Source organism: Oncorhynchus tshawytscha, linkage group LG01 (genome assembly GCF_018296145.1).
Source record: "Oncorhynchus tshawytscha isolate Ot180627B linkage group LG01, Otsh_v2.0, whole genome shotgun sequence".
In the NCBI taxonomy this organism is placed as follows: domain Eukaryota; kingdom Metazoa; phylum Chordata; class Actinopteri; order Salmoniformes; family Salmonidae; genus Oncorhynchus; species Oncorhynchus tshawytscha.
Window position 1 is genome coordinate 13,729,163 of NC_056429.1, and position 19,375 is coordinate 13,748,537.

Sequence of the window (19,375 nt, forward strand, 5' to 3'; positions counted from 1 at the left end):
GTGGCACTTGACCACAAGACTGGACAGTAGTCCAGGTGTGCATAACTCGGGCCTGTAGGACCTGCCTTGTTGATAGTGTTGATAAGAAGGCAGAGCAGGACTTTATTATGGACAGACTTCTCTCTGCCTTAACTAATGTTGCATCAACATGTTTTGACCATGACAATTTACAATCCAGGGTTAATCCAAGCAGTTTAATCACCTCAACTTGCTCAATTTCCACATTATTCATTACAAGATTTAGTTGATGTTTAGGGTTTAGTGAATGATTTGTCCCAAATACAATGCTTTTATAATTTTTTTAATATTTAGGAATAACTTATTTGTTGCCACCCATTCTGAAACTGACTTTAGTTATTTAAGTGTTGAAGTAATTTCACTCGCTTTAGTAGTGGATGTGTATAGTGTTGTCTTCCACATGCATAGACTCACTGACTTTACTCAAAGCCAGTATCATGTAATTAGTAAGAATTGAAAAAAGTAAGGAGCCTAGACAGCTGCCCTGGGGAATTCCTGATTCTACCTGGATGGATTCTACCTATGATGGAGAGGCTTCCATTAAAGAACACCATCTGTGTTCTGTTCGACAGGTAACTCTTTATCCACAATATAGCAGGGGGTGTAAAGCCATAACACACATGTTTTTCCAGCAGCAGACTATGATCGATAATGACAAAAGCCACACTGAAGACTAACAAAACAGCTCCCAAAATCTTTTCATCAATTTCTCTCAACCAATCATCATTTATGTAAGTGCTGTGCTTGTTGAATGTCCGTCCATAAAAGCATGCAGAAAGTCTGTCAATTTGTTTACTGTAAAATAGCATTGTATCTGGTCAAACATTTTTTTTTTCTACAAATGTACTAAGGTTGATAACAGGCTGATTTGGTCGGCTCTTTTAGCCAGTAAAGGGGTCTTTAATATGGTTGGGTGGCGGAATAACTTTTTCTTCCCTCCAGGCCTGAGGGCACACTTTATTGTAGGCATCTGTCTGCTATTATCCTCAGTCATTTTCCATCCAAGTTGTCAGACCCAGGTAGCTTGTCATTGTTGATAGACAACAGTATTTTTTCACCTCTTCCACATTCCCTTTTCTAAATAAAAAAATGACCATTTTTGTATTTTAGAATTTATTCAGTTGTACTTGGATGTGTAGTGTCGGCATTTGTTGCTGGCATCATCATGCCTAAGTTTGCTGATGATGGGGGGGGTCATTAGTAGTTGCCATATATCAGTGGGTTTTGTGATGAATGAGCCATCTGGTTCAATGAATGATGGAGCTGAGGTTGCCTTTTTGCCCAACATTTTATTTAAGGTGCTCCAAACCTTTTTACTATCATTCTTTAGATAATTTCTCTTTGTTTTATAGTATCGTTTCTTCTTGTTTTATTCAGTTTAGTCACACAATTTTCTCAATTTGCAGTACCAATCGGTTGTGCAGCCAGACTTATTTGCCATTCCTTTTGCCTCAACCCTATCAACCATAACATTTTTCAATTGCTCTTCAACCCACAGGGATTTATGTTTTTACAGTCCTTTTCTTAATGGCTGCATGCTTATTAGTCACTGGAATAAGCAATATGGCTATAAGGAATATGGCTGCTATATTGTGATCACTAGATACAATGGATCTGGATACAGCTTTAAAGCAGATTTCTGCAGCATTAGTAAAGATGTGATCAATACATGTTGGTGATTTAATTCCTGTGCTGTTTGTAACTACCCTGGTAGGTTGATAACCTGAACCAGGTTGCAGGCACTGGTTACAGTTTGAAGCTTTTTCTTGAGTGGGCAGCTTAATGAAATCCAGTCAATATTAAGATCACGCTGAAAATATATTTCTCTGTTGATATCACATGCATTATCAAGCATTTCACTTGAAGTATATATATGTCTGCTCAGTGCTATACATTTTTTTTTAATGTTTGATTGTTTGGTCAAAACCCCATGTCTCTTAATTTATTAAAATTATTGTTACAATACCATTACTGATCATCCTGTTGATTTGACACACTCATTCCTGTTCCTCAGCTCTTGATTGGTTGATTTACACTTTCTTTCCTGGTCTGTGGTTTTTAGCTGGACAATGTGGACGAGCAGGCAGCCCAGATCCGCCGGGAGCTGGATGGACGACAACAGCTGGCAGAGAGGGTAGCCAAGGTAAGTCCTACTCCTACAGCCATCCAAATAAGAAGTCTAAGTAAGCCAAGAACAGTGATCATCAGCTCTGGTCATGGAGAGTAACAGGGTGTCTGGACATTTCTTTCCATCCAAGTACTTTCACATCTGAGTCAACTAGCCAATTACACAATGATTAATTGAATCAGGTTTGTTAAAGGAAAGCTCCACCCAACAATTTTATTTTGGTATTTATTTAATTAGTCCATTGTTGATATCGTCCAGAAATGTTTTGCGTATGTTTTTAAAGTTCTATATCTTGAAAACGTGATTGTGGACATGCAACATGTTTTGGGACTATATCAACAATAGACTAATGAAACAAATACCAAAATAGTTTTTGGTTGGAGTTTTCCCTTTTTAAAGCTGGTTAGACACCATGAAGCTGGACTGGTGGTTGTTGACCACTGTTTCAGAATACTTAAAATAACATGTGTGATTACTGTAGTTATAAACTGCCACAACAGTGGATACAGAACTCTTCATCTAACACTGACTCCCTCTTAGGAGAGAAAGTACCCAAAGTTTGTGTCCAAAGACATGGAGGCCATGTACATCGAGGAGCTGCGCTCGTCTGTCAACCTGCTCATGGCCAACCTGGAGAGTCTACCTGTGGCCAAGGGAGGTCCCGACTTCAAACAGAAGCTCAAACGCTCCACCATGAACAACTCCTTCCTGGACATGGGCGACGAGACCGAATTCCTCTCCAAGTCTGATGTAGTCCTCTCCTTCACACTGGAGGTGTGTTTTTGCAAGATCATCTTGTACTCTTGCCCAGAAAGTTATTTAGTGGTACGCTCAGGTTACTCACAGTCAATTGATTTGTTGATTTCTGGTGGACTTTTAAAGGAAAGATCTATGTGTATTTGACATTTATTTACATTAGTCTGTTGTTTATCTATTCTGGGGTCAGCTTGAGGGTTATTGTGTCTAAGGGGCCAGTAAAAACAAACTAAACATATCTGCTCTTTGATTTTGCTTGGTGCGTGCCTACATGCTTGTCTCCATGCGCGCTGTGTAACATAAGTTTCTCTATAGGGTGTCCCCTCTGTATGTGGATTCGGTGATAGTGCCTCTGTCTGCAGATGTGTAGAGCTGACCATGTCCTCTCTGTTGCTGTCTGCAGATGTGTGGAGCTGACCATGTCCTCTCTGTTGCTGTCTGCAGATGTGTGGAGCTGACCATGTCCTCTCTGTTGCTGTCTGCAGATGTGTGGAGCTGACCATGTCCTCTCTGTTGCTGTCTGCAGATGTGTGAGGCTGACCATGTCCTCTCTGTTGCTGTCTGCAGATGTGTGGAGCTGACCATGTCCTCTCTGTTGCTGTCTGCAGATGTGTGGAGCTGACCATGTCCCCTCTGTTGCTGTCTGCAGATGTGTGGAGCTGACCATGTCCTCTCTGTTGCTGTCTGCAGATGTGTGGAGCTGACCATGTCCTCTCTGTTGCTGTCTGCAGATGTGTGAGGCTGACCATGTCCTCTCTGTTGCTGTCTGCAGATGTGTGGAGCTGACCATGTCCTCTCTGTTGCTGTCTGCAGATGTGTGGAGCTGACCATGTCCTCTCTGTTGCTGTCTGCAGATGTGTGGAGCTGACCATGTCCTCTCTGTTGCTGTCTGCAGATGTGTGGAGCTGACCATGTCCTCTCTGTTGCTGTCTGCAGATGTGTGGAGCTGACCATGTCCTCTCTGTTGCTGTCTGCAGATGTGTGGAGCTGACCATGTCCTCTCTGTTGCTGTCTGCAGATGTGTGGAGCTGACCATGTCCTCTCTGTTGCTGTCTGCAGATGTGTGGAGCTGACCATGTCCTCTCTGTTGCTGTCTGCAGATGTGTGGAGCTGACCATGTCCTCTCTGTTGCTGTCTGCAGATGTGTGGAGCTGACCATGTCCTCTCTGTTGCTGTCGGCAGATGTGTGGAGCTGACCATGTCCTCTCTGTTGCTGTTTGCAGATAGTGATAGTGGAAGTGCAGGGCCTGAAGTCGGTGGCTCCTAACAGGATTGTGTACTGCACCATGGAGGTGGAGGGCGGGGAGAAACTGCAGACAGACCAGGCGGAAGCTTCCAGACCACAGTAAGTCAACATTAACACGTTTTGCAAGTTCTCTTACCGCAGTGGTCACATAATATATTGACTGCGTGTGTTCACTGTCATTCACTCCAGATAAGAGCGTCTGCTTAATAATGACTGTTCAGTCATGTTTTGAAATGTCAAGTGAACAGTAATCGGTGTCTTGGAAAAACCTTGTCTCAGAGAAGTCACCTTTTCAGGAATTGAGTAATATGGTTTATTTTCAGATCTATTGCCATCTATTGATGGAAGTTCACAAGGCATATAGAATGGCTTATTTTAGTCAGAGTTTTTAATCCTTCCCAGAACATGGCTGGGGAGGTCAAATTTGTATGTATTTTTATATTTTAAGAAGAAAAAAAAGTTTTTTCAAAGATGTGTATAGGTAATATGTAACAATGTCCGATGGGTTTAAGTTGGAACTGTCTCGAGACAAAAGGTGTATTTGAACATTTCAGACGCAGCTATTTTGCACTTTAAAAGGAAGCTGAATGTTTACAGCAGAGAGAGCATTACCTATTTAGGTCTAAGTGGATTATCCCTAGTCTTGGCATGTCAGCTTCTAAAGATGAAGTAAACGTGAGCACGGCAGCCATACCTGATGCTAATGCACTCAGATCTTAGCTTTGAATGCTTACGATGCCCTGCGTCTCTGAGCTTAGAGCGTGGTGTTTTACTCTTCTTTGTAATAGACTACTGGTTTTAACATCTAAGGCTACAATGCTTCCCCAGAGCATTGTTTAATGTCCTGAATGCGCCTATTAAAGCTGTGAGTTATGTGATGCAAGAGGGTTGAGTGGTAGTGAGCACTGTTGATAGCTCTGTAGTCTTCTCCCATGTGGATCACCAGGATACAGCACCAATGACAGTGCTGGGTCCACAGAACAAAGCTTTGACGCCTCTTACCCTCCCCCTCGAGTGGTGATTTTTCCTCTGCTGTCCGCTCCACTTGTTTTTCAGCATAGCGGCCGGGTGGCACCATTGGGAGGTGAATAGACAGCACGGCTGAGTTTGTGTTCGGTGGTGTAACTCCGGACCAACATGCCATGCAGGTTCAGTGTTGGGTCAAGGAGTTCACCTGTCTGAGCTCACATAATTTCCACTTCCTTTGTTAGCTTGGTTAAAAACACAGATGGCTTCTTGGTCACCTCGCAAGAGTTCTGGGCAGGAGCGCAACTTTGGTTTTAGAAGTGGGGATATTTATTTTCTGAACACTCCAAACAGCCTACCCGACCGCTCAGAGGCGTCCGCATGGTCTTAAAGCACACCATTGCCAAGTTTTGAATCACATTCTAATGATAAAACTGGGGGCACAAAAATGCAATTTCAGAATGCATTTCAGAATCCCCTGTCCCCAGTGAAAGTTGCGCGCCTGGTCCTGGGACTACCCAATCTAGACATGTTGCTTGTAGTAGCATACATAGCTGGTCATAAAGATGTGTTGGAGTGTATTCCTTAACACAGTTGCTCAAAGTGTTCCCCCATCTGATTGAAATGGAAATTTAGATGAATCCCAGGCTCTGGCCATATTAAAGTCTAGTATTAGGTGAAGTCCTGCTGCTGTGCCCTTTAAACATGTCTGTGGGAACACTAGTTTAATTGTTTTTATCATTCTACCTCATTTAGCTGAACATTTATCATCTTGTCCTTGTCCTTAAATTGAAAATATTTGAGGCTCTTGAGACCTCTGGTCACCAAATGTTCATATCATCCCATCCACATAGCCAAGGGATACAGTTAACAGCCTCTGTTGTGTGACTCGGCACCACATTATCCCTCTGATCACATCACGACTCTGCTACTGTCTCACAGCCTCCAGCAGAAGTTAAATGTCTGCTTTTTGATGATGAGGTTGCAGTGAGTCATTGCTTGTTGCCGTGCGCCTGGACGTTGATTTCGGGATGGTTATTAGACTGGCGGCGGCAGCAGTCTGGTAATGCATTAATAAGACTGCCCTTTCAGACCCTCAGAGCTCAGACCGTGAGTGCTCTCCAGTACCTGTCACTACAATATACCATCATCTTCATTAGCCCAGAGACCAGAACAACATGGCCTTCAAGCCATCTGGAGGAATACTTGCTGTTCAATGTAATTGTCATTTCAATTAATGACAAACCCTTTGATTCTTGAACAACAAGTTTGTACATGGCCTTGGTACAACTGTCTTATCCCTTATCATAACCAAAAATACAGTCAAACTATGTAGGAATATGTTTTTTTCATAATCTCATAGACAGCCAGTCCATGTGTTCATAGCGCTGTCTATTACACAATCATTGCACAATCTTAAGGACCTTTTTAGATCCTTTTCCTTACCGTTCGAGGCTCCATTCATTTTGAAGTCATTATACTCCTCTGCGTAGGCTGACAGCGAGACAACAACTGATTTTTCATAGTTGGATTTGAGGGCAGTTACTTGACTGAAAATGAATCTGAATTTCTAAGTATTTTTTACATAGACAGACGGTGCTTGTCCTTCAGCAGAGATGGGAAAATACCTTCCTTCCCACACACTCGCTAGTCTTGCGCTCTTTTCAAGGAATAAATGGAGTCAATGTTTTGCTCCAGCTGGGTCTGTCATGGCTGCTATTCTATTCCTCGTCAGATCTGATAATGCATCTGAGACAGAAAACGCCTTAAGTAAATATAGCTAACATAGTTAACCTCCCTCGCATGGCAAACTTAACTGTTGACTTGTGGGCTTTCCTAAGAGAGGCGAACAAGGACAGAGGGGTGTCGGGTAAAGTCTAAGGGTTATCGCCAGAGTCCATTTTCTTTGTGTACCATGATAGAAATAACACGAGACAAACAATAGCCACTTCTTGTTTGAATTGCCCTTTACCCTCCTCTGTTAATTAGCAGTTCGTATTTCTTTTGTCTCTCGCAACTTGAGGGACAGACCGTTTTGAACGCATTCCACACGTTTCCTTGGCAACTGGGAAAAAATAATTTGTTAGCTACATTGGATTCCTGCTGTCATTGAGAAGCAAGAGGTCATTCAGCATTCTGAGGCCATGCTTGCATGTAACTGAACACACACACACACTCACACTCACACTCTCATGCACACACACACACACACACACACACACACACACACACACACACACACACGCCCACACACGCCCACACACACACACTAACAGACACTCGTGACCCGTCATGCAGGTGCTATCCCACTAGGCACAGACGTCAGGTCAACACTAGTTTTGACATATATTGTATTGTAAAACCAAAAACATTTTAACCATGTCATTGGATTCAGGGTAAAATACAGACATTCCTGAAATCCCTTTACATTGATGATGTTTTGCAAATCAAATCACTTTTCCACTTCGATTTTTCATCACATAGATTTTTTTGTTGTTGTTATTAAGTTCAATAAACGTTGATTCATCCAGTTTGTGCGCAGTGGGATATCTGAATGACCCATCATGCTCATCCTCAACCTTGAACCAACATCAGAAGCTTCCAGAGTACAGACCTACAATGACTGGATTGGGTACTCACTCATCATTGCTGTATAACCATGAAGAAAGGAAACAGCAGAGCTTTTGTAGCTGTAAAAGAACAGCACACATCTTTAGATAAAGGCCCACAAAATGCCAGGTGATACAGTCAGCCGTGTGGAGGAAGAGGTGAAGCTGATTTTCATAGAAAACCTTGTCACTGCCATTCTCTCATCTGCACACATCTGAAAATGCCTTATTTCCCCTGCAAAATCAATTCCAGAGTTACTTTTCAACAACTTCCAGGCACAATGGGAGGCACCACTCATCACCGGACATACTCTGGTAGAAAGAGGAAGCGTTGTGTGACAGAAGAACAGAAAGGGTGATAGAAATGTTTCTATGGTAATACAATTCTAGAGTCTTTGGTCTGTGAGCACCCACAATGGGTTATTGGCAGCAAGATAATGGGTACAAGGGTGGGTAATCGCCATTTGAAATGGACTTGCCTGATGTTTTGACTCCCCCCCCCCCTTAACTCTTATGATTACTGAATACACACAAATACCTGTATGGCGCTTAATATCAGCTCTTAGTTACACAACAATTGTAGTCCTATGCATGTTTAATCCTGAGGGGTGGAATCTTGTCTTTCAGGTGGGGCACTCAGGGGGACTTCATGACGACGCACCCGTTACCAATGGTCAAAGTCAAGCTGTTCACAGAGAGCACAGGGGTACTGGCTCTGGAAGACAAGGAGTTGGGACGGGTAAGACACCTGCACATACATACACCAACCTGTTTTGATTTATATCAGTCACTATCACTATCAACCATTATTCATATAATTTACATCAGTATATTTCACTGTTGATATCATTCACTATCAACCGCTATTGATATCAACCGCTATTGATACTAGCAATCACTATCCCCATCCACAATCACTATCCCCATCCACAATCACTATCCCCATCCACAATCACTATCCCCATCCACAATCACTATCCCCGTCCACAATCACTATCCCCGTCCACAATCACTATCCCCATCCAATCACTATCCCCGTCCACAATCACTATCCCCGTCCACAATCACTATCCCCATCCCCCTCCTGCTCCCTATCACCATCTCTATCTCTATTCCCTCCCTATCTCTATGGCCCTCCCTATCCATATCCCCCTCCCTATCTCTATCCCTCCCTATCCCTATCCCCCTCCCTATCCCCCTCTACGTCTCCCTCCCCATCTGTCCCCATCTCTAACACCTCCCTATCCCTATGACCCCCTATCCCTATCCCTATCCCCTAACACCCTTCCTATCCCTATCCCCCTACCTATCCCCCTACCTATCCCTATGGCCCTCCCTATCCCCCTACCTATCCCTATGGCCCTCCCTATCCCCCTTCCATCCCTATGGCCCTCCCTATCTCCCCCTACAAATACTTAGGTGTCTGGTTAGACTGTAAACTCTCCTTCCAGACCCATATCAAATATCTCCAATCCAAAGTTAAATCTAGAATTGGCTTCCTATTTCGCAACAAAGCATCCTTCACTCATGCTGCCAAACATACCCTTGTAAAACTGACCATCCTACCAATCCTCGACTTTGGCGATGTCATTTAGAAAATAGCCTCCAATACCCTACTCAACAAATTGGATGCAGTCTATCACAGTGCAATCCATTTTGTCACCAAAGCCCCATATACTACCCACCATTGCGACCTGTACGCTCTCGTTGGCTGGCCCTCATACTTCAAACCCACTGGCTCCATGTCATCTACAAGACCCTGATAGGTAAAGTCCCCCCTTATCTCAGCTCGCTGGTCACCATAGCATCTCCCACCTGTAGCACACGCTCCAGCAGTTATATCTCTCTAGTCACCCCCAAAACCAATTCTTTCTTTGGCCGCCTCTCCTTCCGGTTCTCTGCTGCCAATGACTGGAACGAACTACAAAAATCTCTGAAACTGGAAACGCTCATCTCCCTCACTAGCTTTAATTACCAACTGTCAGAGCAGCTCACAGATTACTGCACCTGTACATAGCCCACCTATAATTTAGCCCAAACAACTACCTCTTTCCCTACTGTATTTAATTGATTTATTTATTTTGCTCCTTTGCACCCCATTATTTTTATTTCTACTTTGCACATTCTTCCATTGCAAATCTACCATTCCAGTGTTTTACTTGCTATATTGTATTTACTTTGCCACCATGGCCTTTTTTTGCCTTTACCTCCCTTATCTCACCTCATTTGCTCACATTGTATATAGACTTGTTTATACTGTATTATTGACTGTATGTTTGTTTTACTCCATGTGTAACTCTGTCAATGTATGTGTCGAACTGCTTTGCTTTATCTTGGCCAGGTCGCAATTGTAAATGAGAACTTGTTCTCAACTTGCCTACCTGGTTAAAACCTGTTAAAGATAGGGCAGAATACTGCCCCCTTTGGAGGAATTGCGTGCCCATAGTAAACAGGAAAAAAATCTGTCAAAAATTGCTAATATATGCATATAATAATTATTTTTGAATAGAAAACACTCTAAAGCTTCTAAAACCGTTCAAATTATGTCTGTATGTAAAGCAGAACTCTCAGGGCAGCCATTCTCCCAAACTCTCTCTTGTCATCAGAAAAGTTGGGCCAACTTTGACGTCATCGCTCCCACCCTTCCCAACCAGCTACGGATCTGGGAACAGTTTCTATCTCTTCAGCGCGATGTCTCCTTTCAATGGGGCATTTCATTGTGAGAATCGCGCGCTCCCTCACCCTTTGGCGGGCTAAAACCTTCGGGTCACGCGAAAATACATGTACTCTCTTGCGCGCGTCGCGTCTGGAGCTCTCTTTGTTCCAGGTTTCACCAAACGATGTCAGTTTATCTGTGCGAGCTGATAATTGTTTTGCACGTTTAGAACATCCTAAAGCTTGATTCTGCACTTAGTTTGACCAGTTTATTCGACATATAATATGTAATTTTGAAGTTTTGATGCGCATCCACTAGAATTTTGGCTGCATTTCAGCCGGAATTTGTCGCGTTTGATAACCCAAAGACACAGACTTGAAAACCAAACGCAGTTTTTGGTAAGTATGACTCCTTCCACGGCTTCTGATCGAAGAACATCAAAGGTAAGGGAATATTTATGTGGTAATTTTGTGTTTCTGTGGATTCAAACATAGAGGAGACATAATGCTAATTTCTGAGCGCCGTCTCATATTATAGCCTAGTGAACGAACTCTGTAACGTTAAAAATAAATGTAACACAGCGGTTGCATTAAGAAGTGTATCTTTCTAACTATATGTAGAACATGTATATTTAGTCAACGTTTATGATGTGTATTGCTTGTTATCTGACTTTATCTGGCGGAGCTATCATCATTTCTCCGGACATTTGAGTAGCATTTTTTGAACATGGCGTCATTGTAAACAGAGATTTATGGATATAAATTGCATATTATTGAAAAAAACAAATGTACTGTGTAACATGTCCTATTACTGCCATCTGATGAAGATTTTCAAAAGGTTAGTGAATTATTTTTCTTTTAATCCTGCGGTTGTTGATTGCATATTTTGTTCAACTTGGCTATTCAAATTAGCTGTGTCTTTGGTGGTGGTTTGACATAAATATGTGCTATGTTTTCGCCATAAAACATTTTAGAAATCTGACTTGCTGGCTAGATGAACAAGGTGTTTATCTTTCATTTGAGCTATTGGACTTGTTAATGTGTGGAGGTTAAATATTTCTAAGAATATTTTTGCATTCCGTGCGCCACCGTTCCAGCTGAACGTGGGAGGGGTCGTTCCCAAAAGGGAACCCTATCCCGTCAACAGGTTTTAATTAAATAAAGGTGAAATAAATAAAAATAAATATCTCTATCCCCCTCCCTATCCCCATGGCCCTCCCTATCCCCTTCCCTATCTCTATCTATCCCCCTTCCCTATCTCTATCTATCCCCCTTCCCTATCTCTATCTATCCCCTTCCCTATCTCTATCTATCCCCTTCCCTATCTCTATCTATCCCCCTTCCCTATCTCTATCTATCCCCCTTCCCTATCTCTATCTATCCCCTTCCCTATCTCTATCTATCCCCTTCCCTATCTCTATCTATCCCCCTTCCCTATCTCTATCTATCCCCCTTCCCTATCTCTATCTATCCCCCTTCCCTATCTCTATCTATCCCCCTTCCCTATCTCTATCTATCCCCCTTCCCTATCTCTATCCCTCCCCCTTCCTATTCCCCTCCCCATCTCTAACCCCCTCCCTATCCTATGACCCTCGCTTCCCTATCTCTATTGCCCTCCCCATCTCTATCTATCCTCCCTATCACTATCCCCCTCCCTATCCCCCTCTATCGCCCCTCTCCCATCCCTGTCCCCATCTCTATCCCCCTCCCCATCTCTATCCCCCCTATCCCCATCCCTATGGCCCTCCCTATCCCTATCCCCATCCCTATGGCCCTCCCTATCCCCATCCCCATCCCTATCCCTCCCTATCCCCATCCCCATCCCTATGGCCCTCCCTATCCCCATCCCCATCCCTATGGCCCTCCTATCCCCATCCCCATCCCTATCCCTCCCTATCCCCATCCCCATTACTATCCCCCTCACTATCCTACCACCCTCCCTATCCCCCTCCACTATCTCCCATCCCTGTCCCCATCTCTATCCCCTCCCCATCACTATGGCCCTCCTATCCCCATCCCCATCTCTATCCCCATCCCCATCTCTATGGCCCTCCCTATCCCCATCTCTATCCCCATCTCTATCCCCATCTCTATCCCCCTTTCCCCATCTCTATGGCCCTCCCTATCCCCCTTCCCTATCTCTATCTATCCCCCTTCCCTATCTCTATCCCCCTTCCCTATCTCTATCCCCCTTCCCTATCTCTATCCCTCCCCCTCCCCATCTCTAACCCCTCCCTATCCTATGACCCTCCCTGTCCCTATCTCTATCTGCCCTCCCCATCTCTATCCCCCTCCCTATCCTATCTATGGCCCTCCCTATCCTATCCCTATCCCTCCCCCTATCCCTATGGCCCTCCCTATCTCCATCCCCATCCCTATGCCCCTCCTCTATCCCATCCCCATCCCTATGCCCTCCCTATCCCCCTTCTCTATCTCTATCCCCATCCCTATCCCCATATCTATCCACCTTCTCTATCTCTATCCCCCTTCTCTATCTCTATCCCCCTTCTCTATCTCTATCCCCCTTCTCTATCTCTATCCCCCTTCTCTATCTCTATCCCCTTCTCTATCTCTATCCCCCTTCTCTATCTCTATCCCCCTTCTCTATCTCTATCCCCCTCCATGGCCCAATCCCTCCCCTCCCTATCTCTATCCCCATCTCTATCCCTATCCCTATGGCCCTCCCCCTATCCCCATCCCTATGGCCCTCCCTATCCCCATCCCTATGGCCCTCCCTATCCCCATCCCTATGCCCCTCCCTATCTCTATCCCCCTTCTCTATCTCTATCTCCCTTCTCTATCTCCCTCTCCTATCTCTATCTCCCTCTCCTATCTCTATCTCCTCTCCTATCTCTATCCCCCTCCCCATCTCTATCCCCCTCCCTATCTCTATCCCCCCCCTATCTCTATCCCCTCCCCATCTCTATCCCCCTCCCTATCTCTATCCCCCTCCCCATCTCTATCCCCCTCCCTATCTCTATCCCCCTCCCTATCTCTATCCCCTTCTCTATCTCTATCCCCCTTCTCTATCTCTATCCCCCTCCATGGCCCAATCCCTCCCCTCCCTATCTCTATCCCCATCTCTATCCCTATCCCTATGGCCCTCCCTATCCCCCCATCCCTATGGCCCTCCCTATCCCCATCCCTATGCCCCTCCTATCTCTATCCCCCTTCTCTATCTCTATCTCCCTTCTCTATCTCCCTCTCCTATCTCTATCTCCCTCTCCTATCTCTATCTCCCTCCCTATCTCTATCCCCCCCCCTATCTCTATCCCCCTCCCCATCTCTATCCCCCTCCCTATCTCTATCCCCCTCCCCATCTCTATCCCCCTCCCTATCTCTATCCCCCTCCCTATCTCTATCCCCCTCCCTATCTCTATCCCCCTCCCTATCTCTATCCCCCTCTCCTATCTCTATCCCCTCCCCTATCTCTATCCCCCTCCCTATCTCTATCCCCTCCCTATCTCTATCCCCCTCCCTATCTCTATCCCCTATCTCTATCCCCCTCCCCTATCTCTATCCCCCTCCCTATCTCTATCCCCTCCCTATCTCTATCCCCCTCCCTATCTCTATCCCCCTCCCTATCTCTATCCCCCTCCCTATCTCTATCCCCTCCCTATCTCTATCCCCTCCCTATCTCTATCCCCCTCCCTATCTCTATCCCTCCCTATCTCTATCCCCCTCCCTATCTCTATCCCCCTCCCTATCTCCTCCTATCTCCATCCCTATCTCCATCCTATCTCTATCCCTATGGCCCTCCCTATCTCTATCCCCCTCCATGGCCCTATCCCCTTCCTATCCCTATCTCTATCCTATCCCCATCCCCATCCCTATGGCCCTCCCTATCCCTATCCCCATCCCTATGGCCCTATCCCCATCCCCATCCTATGGCCCTCCTATCCCCATCCCCCTTCTCTATCTCTATCCCTAACCCCCATCCCTCTACCCATCCCTTGCCCCTCCCTATCTCTCTCCCTAACCCCATCCCTCTCCCCATCCCTTGCCCCTCCCTATCCCTATCCCCATCCCTATGGCCCTCCCTATCCCCATCCCTATGTCCCTCCCTATCCCCATCCCCCTTCTCTATCTCTATCCCTAACCCCCATCCCTCTGCCCATCCCTTGCCCCTCCCTATCTCTCTCCCTAACCCCCATCCCTCTACCCATCCCTTGCCCCTCCCTATCTCTCTCCCTAACCCCATCCCTCTCCCCATCCCTTGCCCCTCCCTATCTCTCTCCCTAACCCCCATCCCTCTCCCTCTCCCCATCCCTTGCCCCTCCCTATCTCCCTCCCTAACCCCCATCCCTCTCCCTCTCCCACATCCATATCCCCCTCCCTCTTGCTCTCTCTTTCCTCACCCTCTCTCTAACACTCACACTGATATCCAGCAACTCAAAACACAAATGTTTCTATATAAAGATGAGGATAACATTACTAAAGCTTTGGATTTTATCTGAATCCCTTTCCTGCATACGGAGCAACTGCAGAGGGGGTTGTGATGAGAAAGAAGTGTCTCTCTGTCTATGGCACCTCCTCCCCATCTCTCTCTTTCCTCACCATCTCTACTCTCTTCCCCCAGCCAGACAGCCATGGTTTTCTGATGTCCTTCACCTGTCTGTTCCCATCATTGTCACAGAATATGGATGTGTCAGTCACTGACTAACTGATGAGACGCTGTTTGTGTATCGTGCGTGTGCAGCTGTTCATCATTACTTCTCTTTACTGCAAATTCTCTTTTTCTTCTCTCCTGTGCCCTCTCCCTTTTGTCACCCCATTCTTCCCTCTCTCCCTTCCTTCCATTTCCTCCCCCCAATCTATTCCCTCTCTCTACCCTCTCTCTCTCTTCCCTCCCGTTCCCATTCCCTCCCTCCCATTCCCAGGTGATCCTGAACCCCACCACCAACGGACCCAAGCAGGCCGAGCTGCACAAGATGGTGGTGTCAAAGAACAGTCAGGACTCAGAGCTGAAGATCAAACTAGCCATCCGCATGGACAAACCCCCCAACATGAAGCACAGCGGGTAAGAACTACACTACCCAGTCATACTGAGGGTAAGAACCACACTACCCAGTCATACTGAGGGTATGGACCACACTACCCTGTCATACTGAGGGTATGGACCACACTACCCAGTCATACTGAGGGTATGGACCACACTACCCAGTCATACTGAGGGTATGGACCACACTACCCTGTCATACTGAGGGTATGGACCACACTACCCTGTCATACTGAGGGTATGGACCACACTATCCTGTCATACTGAGGGTATGGACCACACTATCCTGTCATACTGAGGGTATGGACCACACTACCCTGTCATACTGAGGGTATGGACCACACTGCCCAGTCATACTGAGGGTATGGACCACACTGCCCAGTCATACGGAGGGTGTGGACCACACTGCCCAGTCATACGGAGGGTGTGGACCACACTGCCCAGTCATACGGAGGGTGTGGACCACACTGCCCAGTCATACGGAGGGTGTGGACCACACTGCCCAGTCATACGGAGGTGTGGACCACACTGCCCAGTCATACGGAGGGTGTGGACCACACTGCCCAGTCATACGGAGGGTGTGGACCACACTGCCCAGTCATACGGAGGGTGTGGACCACACTGCCCAGTCATACGGAGGGTGTGGACCACACTGCCCAGTCATACGGAGGGTGTGGACCACACTGCCCAGTCATACGGAGGGTGTGGACCACACTGCCCAGTCATACGGAGGGTGTGGACCACACTGCCCAGTCATACGGAGGGTGTGGACCACACTGCCCAGTCATACGGAGGGTGTGGACCACACTGCCCAGTCATACGGAGGGTGTGGACCAGTCAGTCATACGGAGGGTGTGGACCACACTGCCCAGTGTGGACCACACTGCCCAGTCATACGGAGGTGTGGACCACACTGCCCAGTCATACGGAGGGTGTGGACCACACTGCCCAGTCATACGGAGGGTGTGGACCACACTGCCCAGTCATACGGAGGGTGTGGACCACACTGCCCAGTCATACGGAGGGTGTGGACCACACTGCCCAGTCATACGGAGGGTGTGGACCACACTGCCCAGTCATACGGAGGGTGTGGACCACACTGCCCAGTCATACGGAGGGTGTGGACCACACTGCCCAGTCATACGGAGGGTGTGGACCACACTGCCCAGTCATACGGAGGGTGTGGACCACACTGCCCAGTCATACGGAGGGTGTGGACCACACTGCCCAGTCATACGGAGGGTGTGGACCACACTGCCCAGTCATACGGAGGGTGTGGACCACACTGCCCAGTCATACGGAGGGTGTGGACCACACTGCCCAGTCATACGGAGGGTGTGGACCACACTGCCCAGTCATACGGAGGGTGTGGACCACACTGCCCAGTCATACGGAGGGTGTGGACCACACTGCCCAGTCATACGGAGGGTGTGGACCACACTGCCCAGTCATACGGAGGGTGTGGACCACACTGCCCAGTCATACGGAGGTGTGGACCACACTGCCCAGTCATACGGAGGGTGTGGACCACACTGCCCAGTCATACGGAGGGTGTGGACCACACTGCCCAGTCATACGGAGGGTGTGGACCACACTGCCCAGTCATACGGAGGGTGTGGACCACACTGCCCAGTCATACGGAGGGTGTGGACCACACTGCCCAGTCATACGGAGGGTGTGGACCACACTGCCCAGTCATACGGAGGGTGTGGACCACACTGCCCAGTCATACGGAGGTGTGGACCACACTGCCCAGTCATACGGAGGGTGTGGACCACACTGCCCAGTCATACGGAGGGTGTGGACCACACTGCCCAGTCATACGGAGGTGTGGACCACACTGCCCAGTCATACGGAGGGTGTGGACCACACTGCCCAGTCATACGGAGGGTGTGGACCACACTGCCCAGTCATACGGAGGGTGTGGACCACACTGCCCAGTCATACGGAGGGTGTGGACCACACTGCCCAGTCATACGGAGGTGTGGACCACACTGCCCAGTCATACGGAGGGTGTGGACCACACTGCCCAGTCATACGGAGGGTGTGGACCACACTGCCCAGTCATACGGAGGGTGTGGACCACACTGCCCAGTCATACGGAGGGTGTGGACCACACTGCCCAGTCATACGGAGGGTGTGGACCACACTGCCCAGTCATACGGAGGGGAGGTGTGGACCACACTGCCCAGTCATACGGAGGGTGTGGACCACACTGCCCAGTCATACGGAGGGTGTGGACCACACTGCCCAGTCATACGGAGGGTGTGGACCACACTGCCCAGTCATACGGAGGGTGTGGACCACACTGCCCAGTCATACGGAGGGTGTGGACCACACTGCCCAGTCATACGGAGGGTGTGGACCACACTGCCCAGTCATACGGAGGGTGTGGACCACACTGCCCAGTCATACGGAGGGTGTGGACCACACTGCCCAGTCATACGGAGGGTGTGGACCACACTGCCCAGTCATACGGAGGGTGTGGACCACACTGCCCAGTCATACGGAGGGTGTGGACCACACTGCCCAGTCATACGGAGGGTGTGGACCACACTGCCCAGTCATACGGAGGGTGTGGACCACACTGCCCAGTCATACGGAGGGTGTGGACCACACTGCCCAGTCATACGGAGGGTGTGGACCACACTGCCCAGTCATACGGAGGGTGTGGACCACACTGCCCAGTCATACGGAGGGTGTGGACCACACTGCCCAGTCATACGGAGGGTGTGGACCACACTGCCCAGTCATACGGAGGGTGTGGACCACACTGCCCAGTCATACGGAGGGTGTGGACCACACTGCCCAGTCATACGGAGGGTGTGGACCACACTGCCCAGTCATACGGAGGGTGTGGACCACACTGCCCAGTCATACTGGGTAGTGTGGGCCATAGAGTTGTCCCCAACTCCCGGCCCAGCCTGCAAATCAGCTCCAAGTTATTTTAATTTTGGAAATCTGTTCCAAATTATTCCCACACATAATAGATACAGTATGTGTCATCTTATACACATGTACACACCGCTTACAGACGGTAGGCAATTAAGGTCACAGTTATGTGAACTTAGGGCACTAAAGCGGCCTTTCTACTGACTCTGAAAAACACCAAAGAAAGATGCCCAGGGTCCCTGCTCATCTGTGTGAACGTGCCTAAGGCATGCTGAACGTGCCTAATGTCCATAGTGTGAGACGCCTAAGACAGCACTACAAGGAGACAGGACGGACACTGCTCGTCCTTGCAGTGGCAGACCACGTGTAACACCTGCACAGGATTGGTACATCCAAACAACTTGCGGGACAAGTACAGGATGGAAACAGCTGCCCGAATTACACCAGGAACACACAAACCCTCCATCAGTGCTCAGACTGTCTACAATAGGCTTAGTGAGGCTGGACTGAGGGCTTGTAGGCCTGTTTTTTTTATTTTTTTTACCTTTTTTATTTTACTAGGCAAGTCAGTTAACCTCTTGATGCTACCCATCCCGGATCCGGGATCGTGACTACGGCTCAAGCTCATTAGCATAACGCAAAATGTGAAAAATATTCTTAGACATATTTAACCTCCACACCTACACAAGTCCAATAGCTCAAATGAAAGATAAACACCTTGTTCATCTACCCAGCAAGTCAGATTTCTAAAATGTTTTACGGCGAAAACATAGCACACATTTATATTAGACCACCACCGAAACAAAATGCAAGCGGCGGCCATTTTGTCCCAGAAAATATAAAATTTAAAAGTAGGATTAAAAAATAAATAATTCACTAACCTTTTGAAAATCTTCATCAGATGACAGTAATATTACATGTTACACAGTACATTTTTTTTTTTTTCAATAATATGCCATTAATATCCATAAATCTCTGTTTACAATGACGACATTTCAAAAATGCTACTCAAAATGTCCGGAGAAATTATGATAGCTCGGACAGATAACGTCAGATAACAAGCAATAAACATGACTAAATATACATGTTCTACATATAGTTACAAA

At 47.3% G+C, this 19,375-nt stretch overlaps 1 protein-coding gene across 8 annotated transcripts in view; it reads left to right on the forward strand.

Annotated features, from left to right (window-relative positions):
- Positions 1-19,375, forward strand: part of cadps2 (Ca++-dependent secretion activator 2) — a 274,943-nt gene that overhangs the window by 97,299 nt on the left and 158,269 nt on the right. For all 8 annotated transcript variants that reach the window (XM_024382391.2, XM_024382574.2, XM_024382104.2 and 5 more), the window contains exons 4-8: positions 2,081-2,161; positions 2,687-2,920; positions 4,126-4,247; positions 8,351-8,462; positions 15,259-15,398. In XM_024382391.2, coding sequence (XP_024238159.1) covers positions 2,081-2,161; positions 2,687-2,920; positions 4,126-4,247; positions 8,351-8,462; positions 15,259-15,398 — 689 coding nt within the window. The remainder of the gene's footprint in view (positions 1-2,080; positions 2,162-2,686; positions 2,921-4,125; positions 4,248-8,350; positions 8,463-15,258; positions 15,399-19,375) is intronic.